The 27,151-nt window shown below is 33.6% G+C and overlaps 2 protein-coding genes across 2 annotated transcripts; both read right to left on the reverse strand.

Annotated features, from left to right (window-relative positions):
- Nucleotides 1–1,124: 1,124 nt before the first annotated feature.
- Nucleotides 1,125–8,502, reverse strand: LOC123709880 (odorant receptor 13a-like). The gene is made up of 9 exons (XM_045661476.1): nucleotides 8,385–8,502; nucleotides 7,570–7,757; nucleotides 6,381–6,544; nucleotides 5,034–5,287; nucleotides 4,035–4,131; nucleotides 3,269–3,371; nucleotides 2,402–2,509; nucleotides 1,384–1,548; nucleotides 1,125–1,181 (listed from the first exon to the last, which is right to left on the reverse strand). Exons 1-9 carry the CDS (start codon nucleotides 8,500–8,502, stop codon nucleotides 1,125–1,127), a joined length of 1,254 nt encoding a protein of 417 aa, XP_045517432.1.
- A 3,066-nt stretch (nucleotides 8,503–11,568) lies between these two features.
- LOC123709891 (odorant receptor 13a-like) lies at nucleotides 11,569–26,223 on the reverse strand. The gene is made up of 9 exons (XM_045661487.1): nucleotides 26,109–26,223; nucleotides 19,622–19,809; nucleotides 18,857–19,020; nucleotides 16,677–16,930; nucleotides 16,073–16,169; nucleotides 13,511–13,613; nucleotides 13,227–13,334; nucleotides 12,207–12,371; nucleotides 11,569–11,625 (listed from the first exon to the last, which is right to left on the reverse strand). Exons 1-9 carry the CDS (start codon nucleotides 26,221–26,223, stop codon nucleotides 11,569–11,571), a joined length of 1,251 nt encoding a protein of 416 aa, XP_045517443.1.
- Nucleotides 26,224–27,151: the final 928 nt, after the last annotated feature.

Raw genomic sequence — 27,151 nt, forward strand, 5'->3', positions numbered from 1 at the left:
TGCGCCTTTTTATGTTCGAATTTTCACACGTGTGTATCCTTTTTATAACATATGTCCTCATTAAATCATATAAGTTATAAGTTTTCTCTTATCTTTAATCACTTTCTTAGAAACTAATATTTCAGTAACGAATCAAAACTATATATTCACTTACAATCTTAAACAACATCTTCTCAACCTGTCATATCCTGAAACGGAAAATATTATTATTGTGCAAAAATATACTAATTACAAGTGTTAGTAGAAATAATTCCAAAGTACCATCACACAAAAGGAAGAGAAAAGCTGCCAAGGACACAGGGAATCCGCACTTTCTTTTGAAATAATGTCCTTTTTATTATGCATAACAAAGTCTTTTTTTCTTTTAACATATGTGATGTTTGAGATCATAAATAAAAAAATATCTTTGCACGTCCACATTTAAATAATGATAAGATACAAACAGGTGACAAATTTCGCATCCGTGGATCCGGTTGGCAGATGATTTTCTTTGTTAACAATGACTAATTTATATTAAAGTTCAAGGAAAAAACGAAAAATTTATTGCGCAATTAGTGTGCTATAAATCTTATAGTTAATTCTTTGGCTTTTTGTGTGACTTCTATCTTTTGTAAACCCGCCAATTATGAATGATTTTATCGTCGAATACAGCCCTTTTTCTGTATGTCTAGATCCTATTTTTAATTACACGCCTAGAACATTCCGGATTCCTCACGATGCTTCCACGAGCGAGTGTCAAGCGAGGCACATAGACTGAAAGGCCATTGGTCCACAGCACCATGAAGCCACTAGCCAACGCTACAGGTTTCAGTTTCCATACAAATTTAGTTTTCGGCTTTCTACATACACCGCTGCAAGAACAGTATAGATAATAGATCTGTCGAGAGCGCTCGGAAATTAAGAAAGATGTTTCCACTAGCATACGTTTCTGGTGTGATGTGAAGGGGAATTATATTTCTCACGATTTCTTAGGTATATATGATTATTACAAGATATAATTTAATAAGATATATGCACTGTTTTATTGCGACTTCATGTTTTGAGTAGGAAGGAGAAAAAAGATGTAAGTACTATGTACCTTTTATTTTGTATATGTAATAATTATATTGTTTAGAATTTAGAATTTAAGATTGCCGGAATCTTAGTAACACAGTAAGTGCGCTGTATGATGTCTTGATCATCTGAAAACAAAGTATATATTTATGTTTTCTTTATACCTTATGACCATTAGCTTATGACCATTTGAGAATTCACGCAACCCAGCGATTGACCGATAATGCCCAAGTGAAAATCCCATCTAATGTGAATCGCCCTTCTGGTTATTATTGGGTAAACATCCCCCAAATACTATTATATAGTAAATAAGTTATTTGAATTACTTACAGTAGCATACGCCTCAAGTGATAGGTCATACATGCCACCAGCCGATAACACCAGAGGCTTGTTACAGCGGGCCAGGATTAAAAGGATACTAGAACGAACGCCTGGCACCTGCGTTATACCACGCTCCCACCCAGAGAAGTATACAGCCTCCCCAACAGCGATACTCTAGAATTATGGTATTAATTATAAGTCATGAGCATTATTTTTTATTTAAATATGCTATCGAGGACAAGTTTCACAGAGAGGATCGGACATATACAATGCAACATTTTTTGAACCCATTCAATTACTTAAACAATATAATTAAAGACCTAATATATGTTTAAAAACTGTCCAGACGAATAAAAGGTATAAAGACAGAAGATGTTTTATAACCCCAGCGCCGAGCGGTGGACTCACAGGTACTTCGTATTCTGGAGGAATTGTGCGCTGAAATTATTTAAATATAATTGTCTCATCGTAATCCTAAACCTTCTTTCAATATACAGTTAAAAGGGTCATTTTTAAATGCAGGTTATTAAGTGAATACAGGCAGTCTCTGCGTGAAAACATAAATTCTAGTTGGGAGAAACGCAATACCGAACTTGTGGGATTTAAGACAAGATTTACCACAAAAACGGTGATTTATATTTATTAACACTTCGTTACATTACAATATAAAAATTTAACATAATTGAATGAAAAGGAGGGCAACTGGCGGCCTTATCGCTTTCGAGCGATCTCTTCCAGGCAATCACTGTGAGTAAAGAAAAAATAATATATTACATTACATAATGTAAGCGAGAAGTGCAAAAATATATATTAGATATAGTTATAAAGAAGAAACTAAACAGGAATAAAAAATAAATTAACTGATACAGGATACATGAAATACAAAAAGTAAAAAGTAGGTATATAGGTCTTGACTTGACGCAAGTCTGCTTAGACTCTATAATCGACTTCTTTTATCTGGCTGATTACCGTCTTGTCTAAGAAAGAGAAATATTTAAAGAATCAAACTATAATTTCATGATTTCACCTGAATTTTGACTTCCTCACACCAGCGACAGAGTATGTACAGACCAAACATATTATATCCCAGATACAGCAAACTCATCAGCCACTTCGTTATGTTTACATTCATCGACTGCAAATTTATTGAGCAAATACAATAAATAAACGACATGATTTCATCTGTGGTTAAGCGTTTGTGTAATTTGTTTGTCTGTGGTCAGCTGTGCCTTTTGGTATATGTTTTATTACATGCAATTTTTTAGGGTTGGTATTATAATGCCTCATTGGTCTTGTGGTTAGCATGTTCGAAGTGGGGTAGAAATTTAATATGCCAGTTCAATGGTCAGAACAAGGCGATGATACTTTGACGTGTCAGACATCCATTCCATTGTACTATGAAATACAGAGTCCAGTATATCCTGGTGTATCCTATAATACCCCCATGGACAGTCACACTGCCAGAAGGAGTGCAAGTGCGTTGCTTTAAGGAATTGGTACACCATTTTCTTGAAGTACCATAAGTCGAATTGGTTCAGAAATAGTTTAAAGGGCAACAGGTGCTGTGTGGTAAACAATGCCTTAAAAACTGGCATGCAGTGGAACGACGGCCATACGGGTGGAATTTCGTATTCTACCTCGTTTACTGATGATGAAACATAGCTGCAGGTATAAATCTGAACTCCTCTTAACTGTCCTAGGTAAATGCGGTAAAAGATAGACACATATCTTGGCATCACCAAGGAAGCAATTAAGTTTCCGTAGCCGCTCTTACGTTTCCTGAATGTTTTTAATTTCATTATCATCGACTTGTCACCCTGCCTTCATTTGTGGCCAAACCAGTGAGATAGTCATAGAAATTCGATTACTTAAGGTTATTAATTTAAGCATTTACCGTAGCCACGAGCTGATAACCGATTGAACAAATAAGAGTAGTGCTGACAGCCAGTTGAGCTAACATTGGCGCACTCAATATATCTCGCAGGTCTGATGTGTTGCTGAAATATATAAACTACTTATACAAATATTATTCAAAATATGGTATTAAATTGATCATGTTTTTGTTTTATTTATTTTAAACTCAGAATAAATGAGCCGGAAGCTGAGCTAATGTTATACAGTTATATATACCCGAATGTCGCTATAATCCAAAACTAACTTTTTTATTTAATGGATAATCACTGTTAACCTGAAGGGCCTTCACAGCTCAGCTTGAGCTGTTTTGGCAAGCGTAGCTCAACCGGAATAGGGTTTTTGGGAGACTAGCGCACGGGCGTCTCCTGCAAGACTCCTACCACGGCTAAGATTAACTTTGGATTTTCACACGTTCTACCATACACTATTCTAACTACAAACGAGCTTTAAATGCCATTCTGTACCCTCACTGAATAGTTGACATAAAATTACAGGAAGTCATACCATACCATCCATATCGAAGCACAATTTTAAAGAATATTTGTAAAACATTATTTTTTGTTACTAAAAATTGCGAGATCGTAACAATATTGAAATTTATACTTAAGGCGCTGTCTTGCCCATAATGAAATGCAGTTTAATAATAATAATAACCATCTATTATTATTATTTAACTTTAATCAATACCTTGATTTAATAAATTTGTAATGTATTGAATAAAGTACGAAGTTGTGAAATATACTTACTTGAGAATAAACTTATGCTGTTGTGTCAAACTTCCCAAACGGTTTTTGTACTTTTGTCTAAATTTTAAGTTTGAATACAGCTGGGAGTCATCCATACCTGCGAACCTTGCATGATTTATTTTCAATCACAAATAAACAAAGCATAGATGTGCTTTAACATGAAGTTTCTCTCTCAATCCATGGTCCATATGAACCTGCCTTTTGCAAGTCTAGTTTTTAACTTGTACTTTCAAAAGGGTCTTTCAATAGTCCTAATTGAAATAAATGATTTGACTTTGACTTAACATAGTTCCATATCAAAACCAAATTAGTCATCAAATTGCGAGAGAAACGCTGTGAATTATGAAGAAAAGTAATACAATCTATATCGAGCACTTAAATGCGTACAATTGATGTTTGAGATTTTTTGTTTAATATTAGGTATATAAATACAAATTAAATTGTGTCTATTGTATATGAAATAAAAATACAAAACAGGAATACTATTATTAGTCATCTCCTGCATTGTTTTTTTATGCCATGCGCCTCGTAGTACTTTTTTATCTCAAGGTACATGGTCTATATATATATATATATATATATAATTATCATATCTATATAATACATAAGATTGTAAAAACTAATTTTTAAGAGTAAGTATAGTCTTTTGCCCAATCTTCTCCATATGAAACTTTCGGAAGGGCCAACTAGAGTTTTTTTTTACTTGACTTTCAAAAGTGCAGTTTTAATAAGCCTTATTGAAAGCAATACATATAATATACGTTTGTTTTCCCTTTTATATATTTTATTTATTAATGTAATCTATTTTGACTTTATATATTGTCTAAGTATTTTCTTTTAAAATGTGGATATGTGTTAAGATTACTTAAAGAAATGACCAAATTCCGTGTCAAAGATAGATGGGCTACTTGCCATAAAAAATATATCTGTGTCACAGGTGGACGCATCTGCTCATGACATGCCGGTATCAGGGCGTCAAACAAATATCACAAAACAAACCTTTAAAATCCTGTTTGCAATCCCTCAGGATATGTCTGAAGCAATCACTTAATACCGAGTATTGACATAGCAAAAACATCAAGTGCGCTTGTATTATAAGATCATTGATCATCACAAAATAGGAAATGTAGGAGAAAACAATTATAACTACGATGTAGGTTATCGGATAGAGGATTGGGGTTTGATAGACGAAGGGCAGACGGATGGATGCGCTCAGGTTGTATTTCAAGTCGTCAACAAGAGGGTAGATGTACCTGAAAAAAAAAGTAGTTGCATAAAGCTTTTATAACGGGATTAAGTCGTGGCCACGACTTTATCATATTAAGATGCATAAAAGTAAAAAAGTAGTGCTAAAATTTTGTTAAACTTTTCTTCAGATAATTCCTGTATCTGTTTCGTCATCGCTTGTTGTTTCTAATAGTCAAGTAGGTGATCAGCCTTCTGTGTGTGATATATGCCGTAGACATTCTGGTTTCCTTACGATGTTTACCTTCATCTTACGAGCGAATGTTAAAAGCACATAGACAGAAAGTCTTTTGACAGGCGGGGATCGAACCTATGACCTCAGGGATAAGAGTCGCACGTTGAGGCCACTAATCCAAAGCTATATATAAAGAAATAATTATATTTGTTAGACTAAATTCTTAAGATTATTAACTATCTATTATGACGTGTTAACTGATGTTACATTTAATTTGTTTCTTAGTCTGTGGAAAAGACGCTAGTTTTGGCCTGTCATTTGACATGGCTTACTATACTTTGAATAAAAATTCGAAGTATAGTAAACTTTTCAAATAAAATAACAAACTATAAATGTTTCTTAAAGTACATATTTAAACTATATATTTGAGTTTGCGTGCGTGCGTATCAAAAACTACCGAACTGATTTCTAGACTGTTCCAAAGTCGGATTATTACTGATACAGAGCAATGCGAATTCGAATTTTTGCTACTTCAGCTTGTATAAATCGTTAGATCGTAGTTTTTCTCATCCTTGAATTATTTCCGACAATGTCGTGATTACTTTTATGCAGTCCTCCCCTCTCTATGCGTCACTTGCAAATTGTGAGATAAGTGAAATATCACTTTTAAGCATTTTTAGCAACTCACCCTACCTTAATCTGACACGCTCGAGAATTTCTGATGATTAATTATTTTTTTACTAACGTGAATCCTTTATCCTGGATATATATGGGGCCTATTTTTGGTGGAGGTACATAACCGGGTACAAGGTATATAAATCTGCCAAGGTGTAGTAAAGCCCGAAATCCAAGCAAATTTCGAAGAGATGTTCCTAAGTCATGGATCCCAATTTCATTAAACAGTTTACTTTGTCACAGTTACTCACCAGGCAATAATAGTACATGTACCAAGACCTAAAATAAGTTTGACGTGACCCTCATTTCTTCTTTGCCACATTTCGAATATTTTCTTTCTTTCATCAGTTGATAAATCGAAGTTTGGAGAATTCATGGTCGACGCTAGCCGTCTAAACACACTCTCGTTAGCCAACTGAATAAAGATAAAGTATGAAAACATAATTAACAGATTATGATTATTTTAAAGATTACAAATATTGGGTATCTAGAGAAGATCTTTAATGAGCGACTTTGGGAGCGCTGCCAAGAAACCGCAAGTGGAAATGGATAGGCTGTACACTCCAAAGAGATTCCAATTATATCCCCAAGCAATCTTGATTGGAACCTGCAAGAAAAGCAGAAGCATGGCGCATATATATGCAGATGAGGCAAACAGAGCCGGAAAGACTTGGATCGAGGTGAAGTATGAGGCTCAAGACTGAACGTGATGGAAACCCTCTTCTACATCTCCCCTAGGTATTATAGGCCATTAAGTCAAGTCACGTAAGTCATCTTTTGTTTCAGGACCTCATCCAAAGTGTAAGTTAGATTCTAAAAAGTATCTAGAATTAAGGGCGAGACCGAGTTAGATTTGTACTCTCAGAATATCTTAAATCATATTGAAATACCTCGAAAGGTCTAAGGTTTGCATGTGAAAAAGTATTTAAAACTCTCGACGATGGTATATCGAAAATCAAGTTGACATGGATAATGAACTTCTGATAATGAATTTACCTTTAAGATAAGATATTAAACTTAACCAATTGCGTACAACAATGGAATATAAGCGAAATAATAAAATATTAATTGCTATGTAACGAATTAATGCAATGCACAGTTGAAAAGATTACCTACGTCTAGCTATACTCTCAGAGCGAAACTTCCATGATTTAGTTAATTGCTATTAAACGAATGATTGCTATGTAATGTTGAAGTAAGATCCTGCATCTCCCTCTCTCGGGGCGTCACTCAGATGATTTAGGAAATCGCTATGCTTATAAAACTAAGAAAGCCTGAGTGAGAAAAATTTGCAGCTTTGGCTCGTACAATACGTACTACTTGTAATCAAGTAAGCCATTGTTTAGCTAATAATTGAAACTTTGTATGATAAAACTGTTCGTTTATTTTTTGAAATAACTTCAAAATTAAACTCTTTTTTAAACACATAATAGTAATTACCTTTTTAGTATACTTATAAAATGCACTTAGTTGAATAATAGTGATGTTGACACTATCAATAATAGTGTCTATAGTCCATTGCGATGTCAGGAAATGCCATAATTCACTCACGCATAACAGAAACAAAAATAGTTTAACTGTTGTACTGTATATGGAGTATAATGGTTTTTCATGAAAGAATGATAAACCTGAAACATGATTAAATTATGATAAAATATTCGGAAGGTTCGATTCCCGGTAAATCAAACATTAATAACAAATTATTATGAAACAGGCGCTGATTTATTTTGAAACGATTGGCGAAGATTTATATATGAAACAAAAACACTTATTTCTATTATTAACATTAATTAAATATATACTTTATTGTTACTTCATTCCTTATACAGTACAGTCGTTGTACATAAATTAGAAACTATAATTTCTCAAGAGATACGTTTGTACAAGGAGTTGTAAAGCTCCCCAACTCTGTGGAGATTAGCAATAAGTAGGCCTAATGATGAACATATACTATTGGCTTAAATAACGGAAAGGAAAATTTGCTAAACTAATGTTTATTTTAGTTCAGAAAATATATATAGGTTAGTTTAGATAAATATATATAGGGGTGTAATTTCCAGGTATATAATAACATGACTAAAATGTACATATGCAGGCTATGACTAGCCAACCTATGCTGATATTTTCTTTACAATACTTTCACCGACTGCCCCACGTTTTGCTATTAAGAATAATGTTTTTAAACAAGAAAAACTTTTGAAAACTGAAAATGTAAATACGCTATTTTTCTAATGTAATATTAATTTTATAAATACCTGCTAAATACGTGACACGATAGACGGACTCAAAGTAAAACGTTTCAAATCGTCCACTGGACAACTCTAGAGCTTTTGTATGAGTGAGCTTTTGCCAAAGATTATCGAAGCATTTCATTGTGAGCTTTGATAGGATTCCTGATGCCTTAGTATTTATATAGACACTTAACGTTAACGGTAATTCAATTTACCTTCATGTGTTTTTCCATTGTATTCGAATTTATTTAATCACCAATAAACTTGATAGAACAAAAAAGTAGTAAAATCGTTTATTCAATTACTGCAGTGACTTGAGGATGAATAGTTAAATATTAATACAATATCCTTTTCTTTTATATCTAATACATTTTTAATAGTACAATGTTGATGGAAATTGTATACGTACACCTACAAAAACAGATCACACAGCGAATAACTTAAATTTAAAATACGTTGCATAATAGCGATCGCTGTTATTCTCGGATAAACAAAGTTTCAGCACTATAAACCTTTAAACCGACCGGTGAACGTGACTAAAACTCATACAATTCCCCACACACATCCACCCACACACCTCTCCATTATAACTTGCTCTAGGGAGACTTACTGGAACTATTCTGATAATTGAACATTGGCAGCTCATTAATATATTTGACTATTATGACCTTTTATTTTTGCTTTTAAACATCACACATGCTACAATGACAATCAGAAACATTTGAAAATATGTTATTAAAAGGATATACATGTGAGAACAGGGTTGGAATTAGACGAGAGCAACCGGGGCTACAGCCCCGGGGCCTCCACAAGAGAGACCTATTTACCTATTGGAATATTTATTTTGTTAAACACTAACAGAATCTATTTGGTTTCACAATAAATTATTGATTTGCAAAACTCGACAGAAAAATTTGTTCATTTTATTTGAAAAATAATTTTACATCTTCACTCCTTTGTTAGGAGGCCTCCAGATAATTCGACCCTGTGAGCGAAAATAACATAAAAACTTAAAAAGACGCAGCGCTAACTAGATCCATGCAACTTCCTTACAATCGTGCAGCCCGCATTATCACAACACACAACTCACGAGGGGACTGTTTTCATTGAAGTCACATGGGTCCGCCAATCATGTAGGAATAAATAAAATAATAACACAGCAAGGTTTCTAAAACAAAAGCAGAAGGTCTCCATTAATATTGTCATCCAGACTCGATGTAGTACCATCATCGACTCAAAAGTATTCGAAAATTGTTCAAGATCTTTTGATTGGTGCGTGTGTACTAGATGGTCCCACAATGTCCTTCTGGATTATAGTTCAGCGCGACATGACACGTTCTGATTCATATGATAGCATCTTTTTGTGTTGCGTGTTATTTCAAATGTAAAAGACAGATTCATAAAAAAATGGAAGGAGTGTACTTTGTCACGGTAAAAATTTGGTAAAACAGTTTCGCATCAGGAGATAATCCAGCGAAGACATCGGCCATGACAGCCAGTGTAAAGTTGAAGAAGAGTTGAGTGACCATTTTGAAGCGTATTATGTCCGTTTCATGTTTTCCATTACTATACAAGCGGATGTTGATTGCGCAGATATAAATAAGTTGGTGCAATGCCGAGGCTGGAACTAAACTCAATTATAGACTTGACTTGCGAGTCATTTGAATTTTAAATCTTTAAACCGTCATAAAAGTTAAAATTCATTTCCAACCAACGACCCTAAAATACGAAATGATCTGATACGGATGGGATTTCGTATTCTGACCCGACGTTTGATGATGAAACTCAGCTGCAGGTATTAATCCGAATAACTCCTATAAATGTTCTCCGTGGTAAATGCACATCTTCATACAACGCCAAGGAAATCTAGCCGTTCAGAAAGGCATAGACCATCAATGATTCGAACTGCTTTTCGTTGATTACGCTCAAGTCGAAGGAGCTGGTACTGGGGCACTCATAGGTGAGCGGCGGTATCACTTAACAGCAGGTGAGCCTCATACCCGTTTGCCACCTGAGTGTGTGCTCCATGTGGGGCCGAATTTGCGCTTTATACAGTTGCAAGCGATGGACCGTGGCGTGACAGTACTACACTGTCTTGCCTCCAAGCGACCATGAAACTGAAAGTCGTTCAATATCTCAACGGCAAGTATTCCGATGCTGGCTGTTGCCTAAAGAGTGTCTTTCCATGGGCGGCGGTATCACTTAATATCAGGTTTGCCTCCTGTTAGTCAAAAAACTTCGACTTGATTTAGTTGACAACAGTCCGAGAGTATACGTAGCAGAGTTTCGACTTCACGGATGTTTTATTTCATCATTGTACAATGGAAATAAAGAACGCATTAATTATTCGTTCAGGATCACTGATGACCATTAAAACGATTATATTGGAATCGCTTAATTTCACAATAATTATACACTGTAGAATTGTGGATTAATATTCACCCTAATGTCAAAGCAGCTGGGAAAGTTCAGTGCTAATTTTAAATTGACAGAGGTGCAAGCAACGATTTCTTGAATTGCGCAAAAATTATCATGCGTAATAGTATGGTCAACTGGGCATCGTTGTGGTTAAAATGAGTTTTTATTGTACACGGGCAGTATACACACCTGATGTTGCTGATACCGCCGCCCATGGACACTCTCAATGCCAGAATATGTGGGCTATCTTCTGCAAGATCGAACTGTGTATAAAAATCTAACAAGTTTTGATATACTTAGTATATTTGACAAAAGTATATTTACTCCAATTTCTTCATATATTTCATTCTATTCTGTTTTAGATTCACAAATAAGCCCGGCAGATGGCGCTGCAGTCGGTATCTAGGTCATTTATCTATACTGCAACTAAACAGTTGTTTTTTCAGCTACGAGTCTCGGATAACTTAACTGGTAGAGCTCTTGGCGTGTAACCAAACGATCTGGATTTGATTCCGAGTCTGAGCCGGCCTAATTGTTTTTCGTTTCGTTTCTCTACTATCTTTGGAATTTGGTCAATTTAAAAAAAAAAACAACAGTTTATTTAGAGAGTATAATCTTTTATCTATTGCTAGCCTAAATTTGCGCTAAGTTTTCACAATTGGTGTTCAATTTCTTATTTATTCTATTATCTTCTGGGAAAGTAAATCAAATGCTGACACATTTTCATACAATTGTATTCTACTACATTCTGAAATGTATGTGCATAAAAGTAATACTTGAGAATGGTGATTTAATTTTGGCGAAATCGTAAAAGTACAGTCAACGCACTGTATGAAGTTTTAACTATCTGAAAAAAATTATAAATTTAGTTATACTATTTTATATTTACCTGCCAATTAAATCTATATATATAAAATCGGGAACGTAGTCAACATATTACAATGCATACTGCATTTCAAATGTTTCATACAACTGATAATCAATATTGTAAGCTGTGAAATAATCTCAATAACGTTCCTTATTACTTAAACAAACTAATATTTAGAGACAAATATATTATAAGTTAAATAAGAATGTATACTAAGGATACTAAGTTTGGGCCCTGTGCCGGTTGTACGTTAATGTTGGGAGCATTTACTCGCTGTAATGCGATACTTATTCGTTGAGCGAGCAAAGCACCAGCTCTGGAGTCACTGGTACTATCTATCAGGCGCATCTAATCTTTAATTAGCATCTATGCACCTAAACTCCCCGGCCCAAGAGTCTCTACTCCAAAGGGAACAAATATAAATTGGCAGAAAGACTCTTATATTTGAGCTGTTAAGAAAAGTATAAATCATTACATTGCCATTTAAATTTATTAAAAGACAATTTGAAAATAATACTTCAAAAGCCTTCACTATCAAGTGAAACCTCAACACAACTTACAGTAGCATAACCCTGAAGTGAGAGGTCATACATGCCTCCAGCAGACAGTACAAGAGGTTTGTTGCATCGAGCCAGGATCATAAGTATACTGGAACGAATTCCTGGCACTTGTGTGATGCCATCCTCCCATCTCGAGAAGTATACTGCGTCTCCAATGGCCTTACTCTAGAAATACACTTTGAAATGAACCCGAACTTCCATAATATTTATCATTAAGTATTCACAAAATAAAGCAGTGTTGGCCTAGAGGCTTCAGCGTGCGACGCTCATCCCTGAGGTACGTTAAATCCCTGACCAATGGCCTTTGCTTCTATGTGCGCATTTAACATTATCTCGAACATTGATGGAAAAGATCGTGAGGAAACCGGCTTGCCTTAGACCCAAAAAGTCGGCGAGTTGCGTCAGGCACAGAAGCTACTTGCCTATTAGATTAACTAATGATCATGAAACAGATATATACAGATATCTGAGGCGCAGACCTAAAAAGGTTGTGCGCCATTGATTTTTGAAGTGAAACCGCTGTATCGGCAATGGAAAGAAATTTATAGTCATATTTTTCCTTTACCATCTTTTTCTTATCCCTCGAAATCGATTAATAACAATGATAGTAATAATTCTATTACAATTAATGAAATTCTGTAATAATCTTAGTAGTAATAAGGTAAAATGAAATAATTGTATTATTTGTATTCATGTCTATTATAATAAAAACCTTTTGTTATACTTTATCTAATTTAACTTTATTTAACCAATTTCTGTAAAGTTGCATATAGTAGATCATTTTTCGAATAATAAGGTCATAAAGATGTTTCACTTCGTACGTGTGTACACTAGTACATGCACACATTTTTTTTTAAATTGACAATGTATTTTTTTGACCACGGTTCCATGTCATAGTGACAAATAGGCTCGTAAATGTAGGTATAACAAAAATAGTTTCAGTGTGACACGAGTCACTCCTCTACGGGACAATGTTGTTTTAGTATATTATTGTTTTTTTTTTACATTTTTATAAATTACCTGAATTTTGACTTCCTCACACCAGCGACAGAGTATGTACAGACCAAACATATTATATCCCAAATACAAAAAACTCATCAGCCATTTTGTTACATTCATGTGTATTGACTGCAAATTACAAATAACAATAACAAAAACAAAAACTATAAAATTTCCTGCTCATCCTGCCTGCTTTTCAAAGAGATGAAACATTAGTATGCTAAATTAAAATAACTATAACATTACTTGTATTAATTTAAATTATAACTTAACCCAAATTAAATAAATAAAAATCAAAGTCTTACGGTGGCAACGAGCTGATAACCGATTGAACAAATAAGAATTGTGCTCACAGCCAGTTGAACTAACATTGGCGCGCTCAATATATCTCGGAGGTCTAATGTGTTGCTGAAAAAAACAGTTACGCACAAAAATACATATTATCTTTTCAATAATGTTGCAGTCAAAAACTGTTATAAGGACATCAAAAGGACTACTCATATTTAGTCGTAAAAGCCGATGACGTTGGTATTAAATAAATAATAGAATTCAGCCGAGACCATTGATTTTCGTCAATACCGTTATGTCCTAAACGACGCCGTCGTAAACGGTTTTGACGTATTTAATTTTTGTTTGAGAAGGTCATATATATTCTGCATACAACATTATTTTTTTGAACCAGTAGCCGATAGAAGTACCCGATCTGATGGCGAAATGGTGTGCAAGGCTCGTTCTATGCATTCTTCCTGAGGTCCCAGGAATCTGCTACCCACAAGGGAATTACAAAATTTGACATAGGAGTGGAAACCCATCATACCCATAATGGATATGACCAATTCAGTTGATCCCACTAGAGGCCCCACGAATTTAAACGCGGTAATTAGTATTTTACAATTTATTTTTATTTAGGTAGCCAACATATTTTATAAAACAAAACCAAAGGTATGTACCAACAAATACTTGCCATAAATTGCCCTAGTAAAATATATTACTTAGAAATAATGTGTGTGTCGGTAACGGTGTGTCTGTGTGTGTAATATTGTGCCATGTGTGATTTACAAAAAAAATATTTGTAATTTGTGTAGTCTTTGTTTTATTAAAAATGTCAATTTGAGAACATATATCGTTATACGGGACACAATTTATATTTACGGGAATAGTTATTTTTATTTTTACATTATCACTTGCTATATCGAGTTTTAGAATACCTATGTAGGAATAGAATCCAAGATCATAGACGTCTCGGTTTTACGAAATCGGTTAAAAGGCCGGCAACATCATCGCGTGCCCTCTGGCATTGAGAGTGTCCATGGGCGGCCGACAGGGGAACCTCCACTTGCCGCCAGTTCAATAAAATAAGTCCTCTGCATGAACAATTATTGCTTTGTCAAAAGAGTATACTTGGCTTTACGGGTCTAAGACATTTTCATTAATAAGCGAAAACAGCACAACTTTTTGTTACTATCGTCAAAACCACTAAAATGTTTGACATAATTAAATCAATCCCTGTTAAAACGTGAGGGTTTAGTGGGTTGTGAGAATAGCAAATTATTTGCGGTGTAACCTATTTCCACGAGAATTTAGGTGTACAACGTTCGCCGCCCAATCTCATGAATATTTCATACAAGTGTTACATGTACTTTGTGTTTGCAAAGGCAGGTGAAAATCACCATTTTCACATATTTAATGTACTTTCGTTATGCTGTGTGAATATAAGTATTTTTCGTTAAACACTCGCTCGTGCGGTGTAGAAATCTTTAGGAAGGTTGATCACTTAGTTCCATGTTAGAATAAAATATTACGAAAAAGCTTAAGATAATTGGGACCAAAATCAAGCAGCTATTCTGAGCTTGAAAATAAAATTATCATGGAATTAGCTATTAAGTTTGTTATGGAAAACTTGAAACCTCGACAGGTATTCTTGAAGTGAATTTTCTTTAGGCGCTTAAGGGTATTTTTTTGCGAATTAAACGCAATAAAAATAATATTAGCGTTACGAAATGTGCAGCGTTTTTGTCGAAGGGAGAGAGCGATTGAGACCGATTGCGAGAGAGAGTGAGATAGGGAGATCGAGAAAAAAAACACGCTATTGGTTGATGTATTCGTTTAGACATATTAGAACTTTAGATGGCATATCTGTTACGCAGAATTTTAATTATTTATATTATCTTTATATATATAGAATATAAATATACAAATACATGGAGTGATAATATACTGGTACATAATCATCTATTGGGGCTTATACCTTAGTAATAATTAATTTACAAAGAAGTTTCACTTTTGACATGTGCACTTTTGTTTACTTAAAAGGGTTCTGAAATCTTACACATTATGAAATCTTACACATTAACAAAGCATTGTTTATAATAAAAAATACATTTTTATTTTGTTCCTGAAAGCATATTTTTTTTCAAATTTGAATATCAACCCTCAGACATAGAACAAATGCGTATAATTTCATTTGCGCGTAAATTTCCTGCTTAAAACATTTTTTCTATATTCTAGACTTTTCTTCTAACGAACAATTTAACAGTAGTATGTTATCCATACTAATATTCCTCAGATTTGTATATTTGTATGTATGTAACAAATAAACTCAGAAACTGGATCAATTTCAAAAATCTTATCAATTGAATGCTACATTATTACTCAATATTTACTATATGAGCTGTATTTATTCCGTAAACATTAAAAAAACTTTTTTTAATTAGGCTCTTACATTTGAGGATTTCTTTTATAATAGTAATACCAGTTTTACATCTACCCAAGTAGCATAACTATATAGTAAAACTATTAATACATTTTGTTACAGATAGTTCTTTGACTTTTGACTAGTAAATAAAAAGAATACAAAATGCGCTTACTTGAGAATAAATTTATGTTGCCGTATCAAATCTCCGATTCGCTTTTTGTACTTTAGTTGGAAGTTTTTGTTCGAATACAGCTGCGTTTCATTTAAGTCTAGGAAATTAAAAACAAAAGAGGACTTTAAAGCAGTCACTAGTCGAAAAGTTTGTCTCATTTAATAATTTTATATTTAAAAGAAATTTCAGTCTTAGACATTAATATTTTAGTGGTATTGAAGATGCCTTGTTGCAGTATGATGTAATAATAATTATTTGTACTACTCATGGTTTCGGGAGCGCCCGGTCTTTTAGATGGTAAGGTGTCTCTTACAAGTCTATAATACGAAATTACCGTTTCAAGATGCGTGACGTAGGCAAACAGTTATCTTAAATTAAGGCATAAGAGTGAAATGTTAAAAGATGACTTATTAATCAATTATTAATAAAATCGACGACGCATCGTTTTTTCTTGTAAAATTATATTTTGTTAGGACATAAAGGACTTTGTGAATCCATCAAGTAAACGAGTTTTTATTAATTCAATTTACAATACAGGTGTCGCCATCTGTTATCGTCCAGCCACGTGTGCCGTCACGCAATTGCCCTTTGAAACAAAACTTACCGTGAAAATCCAATTTGCAATCCTTTAGTATATGTCTAAAGCAGTCACCCAAAATCGAGTACTGACATAGCAGGTGCATAACGTGAGCTTGAATTATAAGGTCATTCACCATGACAAAATACGACATATAGGAGAATACTATGATGACCAGGAAGTAGGTGATTTGGTACCTCAATTGGTTCTGGTAGGAGAAAGGTAGGCGTATCGGTACCATTAGGTTGTAATCCAAATCGTCGACCAAAGGATAGATATGCCTGAAAGATGATTGTTGACTCTAAGTTTTTTTTTTTTTTTTTTTTTTTATAAAATAGGGGGCAAACGGGCAGGAGGCTCACCTGATGTTAAGTGATACCGCCGCCCATGGACACTCTCAATGCCAGAGGGCTCGCGAGTGCGTTGCCGGCCTTTTAAGAATTTGTACGATTTATTATAGATTATTTATTATTTATTATATTATTTATTATTTATTATATATTTATTATATTTATTATTTATTATATTTATATTTATTGATAGCTTTATAATCAAAAATTATATTATATATAAAATTATCCAATGTGCAGAGCAGTGTTGGCCTTGTGGCTTTAAGGACTCTTATCCCTGATGTCGTAGGTTCGATCGCTCTGCACTGATGGACTTTCTTTCTATGTCCGCATTTAACTTTCGCTCAAACGGCGAAGAAAAGCATTGTGTTCCCCAGCTTGCTTTAGTCCCAAAATCACGATGGCATGTGTCAGGCACATGAGGCTTATAACCTACATGCTTAGATTGACCATGAAAGAGATACATAAATCCGAGACCTAATAAATTTATTTATTTGAAAATTAAAATCTTACTTTTTGTTATTTCGTTATATGCTTACATATTTAATACAATTTATATTTTATATTCAATAAAAGCTTTATACAAATAAAATGAATTCTTCATTTCATACATTTCGAGGGAATTTCTAATATTGTATACCATCCACGCTGATAAAAACGTGTCTACATTATATATTAACATTTTAAGGCTGATTTCGTTTCGGTGAACATTTACTACTAGCTACTTAATGGATTCTTTTCTGTATTGTACCAAGGAGGCTGTCGAAATTTCTACACCCTCCTCCTTATTCCTCTTAGCGAGTGATATACAGGGTGGCCAAAAAGTTGTGGATCAAACGCAACTAGGGGTTAGATGGTTATCAGACTCGACTCCATCAGAGTTATCATTTATTTTGCGTTTTTTAAATAATTCTTATTAAAATTAGAATAAATCTACGTTCTGTATCTTTTTCATAATATCCATTAGATTGTTACTTATGAGTCCTTGCGTTAGACATGCTATTTATGGTTGTTTATTGGGTGTATTGAAGATAATATTAAGTTTTACGAAATGACATTTCCCAACTTCTTATTTACTTCGGATCACACTATTAAAAAAAACTTTGTCCACCTGTATAGATAACACATGTTACTATTTAATAACAATTATGTGTGGCTAATAAATACCCTGGCAGCACACAGAGACCAATATTTTTAAATGTATTAATTTTCTTTTTATTAATCTGTAAATATTTTTATTATTACTATGTAGGTTATTAAACTTTATATACTGTATATTTGATTGTTACTATTACTAAAAAAATACTACACCAACATTATAAAAAAAAATATAAATAACGTAACTTATTATTATGACATAATAATTAATATGACATTATGGGTCTGTTTCACAATGTACGGATAAGTTCTACATAAGTTCTAAATAAGCTATTTATTACTTACTGGTAAGATAAACACTATTGTTGCGTTTCACGACTGTCAGATAGCGCTATTCGTCACATAAAGTTCATCATAGGTTATGTGCCCGATGAAACGCAAAGTTTCTTATTCGGAACTTTTATCTTTCAAATAATTTATGTGTTGCATAAATTATTTGGTACTGTATCCATAAATTGTGAAACAGAACCTATATGTCTATTATATATGTGCGGTTTTTTATAATTAATCAATCTAAATGTGTAATTTTCTTTGCAAATAAACGATATATTAGTTATTTACGACAAAATTAACCCAAGTTGAACTGCAAGGTAGCTAGCGAACTATTTTGAGAAAAACCTTTTTATTTTTGACTAAATACTAAGCGTATCTAACACTAAACATCTTCTGTGGATTTATTTAACAATAAATAATATTTACCACGGTATAACCGTACATGTCCCCAGCGCTAAGAGTAGCTTTAAATTAGCCTCACTTCTCCTTTGCCAAACTTCCAGCAACTTTTTCCTTTCATCCGTCGATAAATCAAAGTTCGGCGAACTCATGGACGAAGCTAGTCTTTTGAACACGTTCTCGTAGGCTAACTATAACGTGTGTACAAAGTAAATTTTCCTGTCTTGAGACAAGTCAAGAATCGTTATATGTTTTTATATTACAAACAATATTTGGCAGGACAAAAACCATTTATTAACTATTTAAAATATATAATATAAGTTAATTGATAGAAATAATCTCTCGAGATGTTTTAAAACTGCAAAGTTTGGGTAGGAAATTTAAAACTGGTACATTTATTTGGTGAAACGTACTATAAATAAGCCCATTGTTCTAACACCTGTTTTCGAAAAGCACTGTAATACGAATTCTCGCCTCAGAGTATGGGACAAAAATATATTGTGTTGAATTATTAATTGTTACCTTTCCAGATCTATGTTGGGCTTCAGCGTCCTACTCTCGTCCCTAAAGTCGTAGCTTCAATCCCCAGTTGCGCAATAGACTTTCTTTCTATATGTACATTTAACATTCACTCGAAAGGTGAAGGTAAGCATCGTGAAGAAAACTATGTGTATCAGGCACAGGAGACTAATCACCTACTTGCCAATTAGATTAACAAATGATCATGAGAGAGATTGAAAAATCTGAGGCCCAGACCTTTAAATGTTGTAGCGTATCTGTTTTTTTAAATACCTTTTTCCTATATTTGCAGACAGCGCCAAGTTGAATCATTAGTATATTAAAGCTATCAGTGATTGTGTCTAACGTCCACTGCCTACTCAAAAACTGCCATAATTCACTCATAAATAAAAGTATCAAAGCAGCCTTCACTGCATTACTGTATATGTAGTACTTTTGATTCTCAGGGGAAAATGATAGACCTGAAATAATAATTTATAACATTACGCGAACGACTTTTCGAAAGCTTTCAGGAGTATTTGGCAGAGGTTAGTAAAGTTTTTTTGTATGCAAAGAGGATAATAATGTGTTTGATCAAATTTTGCGTAAAAAAAAGTCTGTCAATAATAAATACATACGCAGGTAACAAGCGCGGATATGTTTAATCATTTTATTTTTATACGCGTGAACAAAATGTATGTTACGCGTACGACTCTGACAAATAGAAGTCACACTTAGATTTTAGTTTTACTCTATATTATTCCCTCGCGTACAACAATATATATTAGCGAAATAATGTTAACTACTATATAACGAATGAATGCGATGTATCAGTCGAAGAGAGTGCTTTTACTATCGGGGCGTACAACGATTTAGTGAATCGCAACGTTTATTAAACTAAGAGTGAGCAAAATGTACAGCCTTGGCTCGTGTTTAGTGCTAAGCCTCTGACGCTAAGTCCATTATTTCCTTGCATAAGGTACTCTGCATCCCTACTTGAAATTCCTGGATTAAGCTTATTAGCTTTGAATGTAATTAACCTACTAATAAATTAATCCTAAAGTTATCTGCATAATCAATGAATAACTGTAAACCAATCGGTGAACAGTTTATATTAAAAGCAACTCGGCAAAGAAAACCGAGTGAATCTATCGAAATTCTGTAAAAATAAATTCATAACTCAACCTAACCGCATTTCAGGTTTGTTTATATTACTGGTTTGTTAAATTTTAACGTAATAAAAATTAATTAATGCCCATGTCTATTTCGAGGGAACCCAAACATCACGTGTCCCCAATTAGACAGACATCTGTGTTACACATATGTAAAGAATACATACTGTATTCTGTATAGTGTAGTGTAGTATGTATGTAGGAGATTTCCCATTAATAAAATTTTAATAAGCCATCTTACTGATTCAGTCCTACACATATCATAAGATCTATAAAAGAAGAAATTATAATTGTATCACAACAGTTTTCTTTAGATCCTGAAGGTACAATATATAATGCGGTTGGAGAGATTGGGGCTGCGAGTGCCAAATAATCACACTTCGCGTGGTAAGCGGTCGCAATTGCTTGCAGTGCCTCAAGCGCGTACAAATTTACTCAGAGAAGTATCAGTTACGCGTGTCTTACGCACTATGACACGGATTCATTTACATGCACTCTGACTTAATTCACATGAATTGCATTGTTTATAATTTAGTTACACAATGGTTTAGGTTGCATGTTTTTTTAATAATAATAAGTTCTCTATTGTATTAAGTTACTGATAAAATGGGAAATAAAATGTTAAATAAATGTTTGGAGTTTGAAATTAATTAAGATTATAAACACGTGCTGAAAATTTAGGTACTCAAGTATAAATTATTTACGAAATAACCGCCCAAAGCTTATCTCATTATTAGACATAAGAAATTTTTTACTGGTTTACATGAACGAAATCCCTGGCACAAAGATGTGTGATAATGTTTATATTAGTATCGTTCACGTGTTGGTTACAAGTTATTTTGGTGTATTAGGCCACATACAAAGAGTTTTCCATATTTCAAACGTTAAAGGCGATGTCAGTGCGTTTTTTTTAAATGCAACAGTAGGCAAACGGGCAGGACGCTCATCTGATGTTATGTGATGCTGCGTATGGACACTAGCTTTACCAGAAGGTATATGCGTTGCTAAGTTAAGAATTAGTACTCTGTTTTCTTGAATGAAACTGTATAATTGGTACGATTTTTTGAAGATGTCGTCTAGATGATCTCTCTGTATTCCGTTGGATGAATTCTCATACAGTACAGTGGATTATAGCTTAGCTATCTTTCTGACTGAATCATTAACTATCGAAGTTGCATCGTATGACGAAACAGTGTGTGTTTTCAACAATCGATGAAATGTGTTTTATTTTTAGCCGTACAGGTGTTAGAGCTGAGTCATCTAGTTATTTTATGTACTATCAGTGAAATTTTACGCAGTCTTTGAAGTCTTTATAAGACAGTCACACTTCTAAGTTTTTTTACTCTTAGTATTTATTGTCTTTTGTTAACATAGCTTTTACACATTTAAAGAAAAATTTGTTTGATTTTGACATTTAACACCTTTTGTCTTAAGCCACCGTGACCACGTACGCCGCTGTAAAGCACGCGAAACGTCGGGAGAAATTTAAAATTATGTAAAATAATTATAAGTTTACAATAATACGTATATAGCTTCAATCCAGAAAAAGGTGTTTTCTTTTTTTACTCCTGCTAAGATAAATAATACAAAATAATTTTTACATTACACATGTACAATCGACTCGTGTTTCCTCTCAAATTCTTATAAAACTGAAATGAAACTAATGGTTGGACAACTATGCTCAACGGCAATATATAAACAAACTTTCGACCACACCACATCAAATAGAACGTAAACCGTACTTCGCCGACTGGATCTTCTCTTTCAAAGGCTCTTTCATCTTTAATCACTTTCATAATAACTAAATTTTCAGTTTCGATTTAAAACCTCAACTTTATTGCGCGTACTTTTTATGCATTGTACCACAAAGAACGCTTCGGTTGCTGTTACGCAATTTTATAATAACAAGTCCTGATTACACACCTCGCCTCGGTATACAAAGACATTCTTAAGACGAAAAGGTACAGTTGTCAGTTATAAGGATAAAGATAAAATTCGTATGGGGACAATGAAAGGTTTGAATATAACAAATACTTTGGTCTTTAAATGGTTGTCAATACACAAAGACTCATTAGGCCGTTCGTAACAAACAAGTGAAAATCAAGTGGTGATCGGCCTAGTCAAAGTATTATCCTCATCAATTAATCATTAATATTATTGATTTAATAAACTGTTTTATCATGTGATGTGATATAGTACACCTACAAGCATTTTGAAAAAACCTTGGTATTTTCAAGAGCAAGTGTATATTGCCCGTTCTTCTAGTCCGTGCAACGTCCTCAATTTGAGAACTGTGAGTAGATATAAATTTAGAAACACACGATTCTGTCGTTAATAAATGTAAATTAATTTACCTACACGAATAAATGATATCTTTATTTGATTTGATTCAATTGCCTAACAATCTTAGTACTAAGACATGCCTACTCAAATCGAATCCTTCTCGTACAACTGTAGTACAATTATAGTGTTATGTAAACTTATTACTTCACGACCCTATAATCATAAATATGTTAAATGGAATAGATATATAATATAATTAATTAGCCCAAGAGACAGAATCCTAGCGAAAAAGCCAGTCCACTATATTGTTTTTTTTAATGTAATTTGTAATAAAATTTATACTCCTTTTTTCTCTTACAGAAAGAAGTAAGAAGACTCTTATAACACGTTACTCTTTAACACATTTTCATATAACGTGGTAGTCCTCCAAATAACAACAGTACTGTGACATTTATAATTATTTGTACGCACATATTTCGTTCATAACATAGTTTTTTCTTATAGATAACGCGTTGTATGGGGTCACACAAGCGTGTTATGTGAGAGTAATCCTACAACGCGTTTTAGGAGGGATTAAGAGAGTTTTACTTTGGTTAAAAGAGTGCAAAGTTTGGTTAGTTTTACTCGTGGTTAGTAAAATAAAATATATAAAGGATTTCTTAAGGTTTCTTCAGCAGTAAAGTCGAAAGCGTTTAAAAAGCACACAAGAAATACAAAGTCTTTCAGCAAATGCATTCAAATTCGGTTTGATGTTTATAATCTATTATAATTAATATATAAAACACAGTCTTAATAAATTAGTATCATTTCTTTTAAATAATAATTAAAACACAATTTGACAGTAAGGAAACTTTAATTTGCAAATGCAATTATAATAGTTTTTAACCGTTTAAAAAAGAAAGGAGGGTATCATGTCGAAATGTTTTTAATTATTTAGCTATTATTAAGAGGGTAACAAGAACATGTATGTGTACTGTAATTTTAATGAAAATACCACGTAGAATGTTCACTACATTAGAGCTTTATTGGCATACAGCTCACAGCCCTTATAAACTTTTAATTGTTGTGTATAGTACCTGACATTTGGAGGAAATATGCCAGTGATAAACGGATTGTAATGCATAAATTAAATCATTTTACATCTTATAAAGCTTAAAGTGATCCCAGTGTCCACTGCAGTGCAACTTCTTATGTTGATAATAAAGTTAATAGCAAACTTGCGAATTTGCTTTGTGTTTAAACTTTGATTTTAGTTTAATTTGAACGACGACTTTATGTTATTTTAATACACACGTTAATATATTTAGGGAATTACAGCCATATAAGTGAAATATACAGTTCAGAAAACGATTTACTGATGAACAGGGTTTGTGTTTAAACTAAGTTTAAAATATATTAATTTAAATTTTTATATTTATATATTTTTAAGTTGGTTAACGAAGTTTTATATCTTTTAAATATGACCTTATAAAATGTTGTAACGGGGCTTTGTTCAACTGAACTTGTAGTTATAACGAATATATTCAAATTTTACAACAAGGAAACATTTGTATTTCTTTATGTATGTAAGAAATGAGGTCAGAAACTGGAACGATTACAAACATTATTTCTTCATTTGAATGCCGTGCATGATTTAAAATAAATGGGACATTATATTTACATAATTGTAATTGTATAGCTTCAAGCCGTTTAAAAAGTGTTTTCTTAATGTGTAAAATCCATGTTAATAAAAGACAATACTAGAATTGGGACAAACTCTCACCCGATGTGTAATACCGCCGCCCATGGGTTTCGCAAAACTTTGCCAACTTTTTGAGAATTGGTACTCTCTTTTTTCGAAGTACTCTAAGTCAAATGGGTTCAGAAATACTTCTGAGGGTAGTTGATCCCACGTAAAGGCGTTGCGCGGCAAAAACTGCATAAATGGAATGACGGAAGGTGTTACTGGTGGAATTTCGTATTCTGCCTCGACATACGATGATGAAACTCAGCGTATTAATTCGGAAACTAATTTGAACTCTCTTAATTGGCTAAAATTTGTATTTATGATGTATGTTAGAGTTTAGACTTAACCATTAAAACAGTCATTAATTAAGTTAGCTATTATCATACACACATACACCTACAATCTATAGTCATATCATGAATTGCGCTGTCAAAGTTATTGCCATCGCAAGAGATAAATACAACCTCTGAACCTGTCAGGGGTCTTCAGGCCCGCCTGCGCTTATACTGGGATATATATATATATATCAAGGATTCTCAATTTAGGTCGAAACCAGAGATACACCTCCGTGATTGAAAACAACATAGTTCAAAAATATAACCTGATTTCTCCACGAGTTATTTAAAGTTGTGTATAATTTGTCCTACGAGAATGACGCTCTGTGCGCAGATGTTGAAAACTTTGCACATTAATGTTCACTCTGAACACGTATTAAACCACAAACTCTAAATGGAATGTAAACTTGAAAGTTAGAGCATAGTTAGCTGTGCAAATTTGAAAGCTGCTTAAAGAAACGACGTTTTGTTATATTTATCCTTATATTAAAAAGCATTACGTACTACTAATAAATATGTTCAGTTGCGCGAACATATAACCATGGGTTAGTAAATGTAAATTGCTTCACTCTCCTTAGACAGAAGTACTATGTATTTTGAATATATTCTACTTCGTTTTATAGACTAGGTAAAAAACGATAAAAAAATAAAATGGAATAATATTTTTAATATAATATTTAATTAGTGTAATGGGTAAAATCCCGGGTATACTACTAATCACCGGGTAAGGAGTGGATAGATATTGCAAATACGAAAGCTGCATCTGACACGGAACAAGACATGCTTCAAGAGACTGACGGTTGGCCGTCAGTATCTCCATTAATGGTGAGACATTAAAGGAGGAAAAATAATGTTTTGAACATTTTGGTATCAAAAAATGTTTATTTTGGATTTGTACGTTTTTATAACAAACTAACTTGTCTACTTACAAGAGGCAAAGTAGATACAGTCCTTTATAAGTTAGAATTTATTATATATAATATATTTATGTAACACATGCGGCAGGAGGCTCGCCTGATGTTAAGTTATACCGCCGCCAATAGACATATTACCAGGTGCCAGTGATTGCCAGTGCGTTATCGGCCTTTTAAGAATTGGCACGCTCTTTTCTTCAAGGACCCTAAGTTGGCAGCTTTTTCCACATAGTGTGTACACGGCAAAAACTTAACTGGAACGTCGTGGTGATGGAATTTAGTCTTCCGCCTCGATGTTTGATGATGAAATCATACACATAATTCAACCTTATATAACTATAAAATATTTACCTGCGAGATAAATGACGCGATACAAATATTCAAAGTACATTATTTCTTCACGCCCGCAGTCCTGCACCGCGGTTGTTGGAGTTAATTTTATCCAGACCCGATGGATGAGCCCCATGTCTTTGTAATAGATATTCTTGAAACGTATCTTTATAACGCTGCATATGCGTAGGGCGCAGCTCCATTGACAAATCATTATCTATTATTAAATGAAACTTCATTTAACCCCGGCAGCGTCTATACAAACACGATAAACTCACAAACTATGAAACGGATTAAAAGTATAATTCATTAAAGTTTTATGTCTTAAATATAACGATTATTGAAATATTTATTTATTTATCCTGCAACTAACAAAAAATCTATATTAAAACAAACAATAACACTAAAAATGTAACCAAACTGGAATACCTAATATTTACGAGCAGTGTTGGCGTAGTGGCTACAGCGTGCGCCTCTCATCCCTGAGGTCGTAGATTCGATCCCCGGCTGTGCACCAATGGATTTTCTTTCTATGTGCGCATTTAACATTAGCTCGAACGGTGAAGGAAAACATCGTGAGGAAACCGGCTTGCCTTAGACCCAAAAAGTTGACGGCGTGCGTCAGGCACAGAAGGCTGATCACCTACTTGCCTATTAGATTAACAAACGATCATGAAACAGATACAGTAATCTGGGGCCCAGACCTAAAAAGGTTGTAGCGCCATTGATTTGATGATTGATAATATTTACAAAAACGTTGAAACATTTACAAAAGTGAATAAACAATATAGATTAGTCAATACATTTAACTAATTATGACCTAGTTTGGCTGTAATGTGTGGTGGTATGTACCTACTTGAAGGTGTGTATACGGGATATGCTGACGATGCGGGTGACTTTGCAGTATAAATATTCTTTATACTCCTTTTAAGCATATTCCGCGATAGCTTCAACAACTTAAGCCTTAAATATTGGTCGTTTTTTGTCCGGGCTGTGCGATACAAAACTGAGCTTTATGCATAGCTAGTGATGTGAGGCACAAAGCACACTAAATTTTAAACTGA

Source organism: Pieris brassicae, chromosome 1, assembly GCF_905147105.1.
Source record: "Pieris brassicae chromosome 1, ilPieBrab1.1, whole genome shotgun sequence".
Lineage (NCBI taxonomy): Eukaryota > Metazoa > Arthropoda > Insecta > Lepidoptera > Pieridae > Pieris > Pieris brassicae.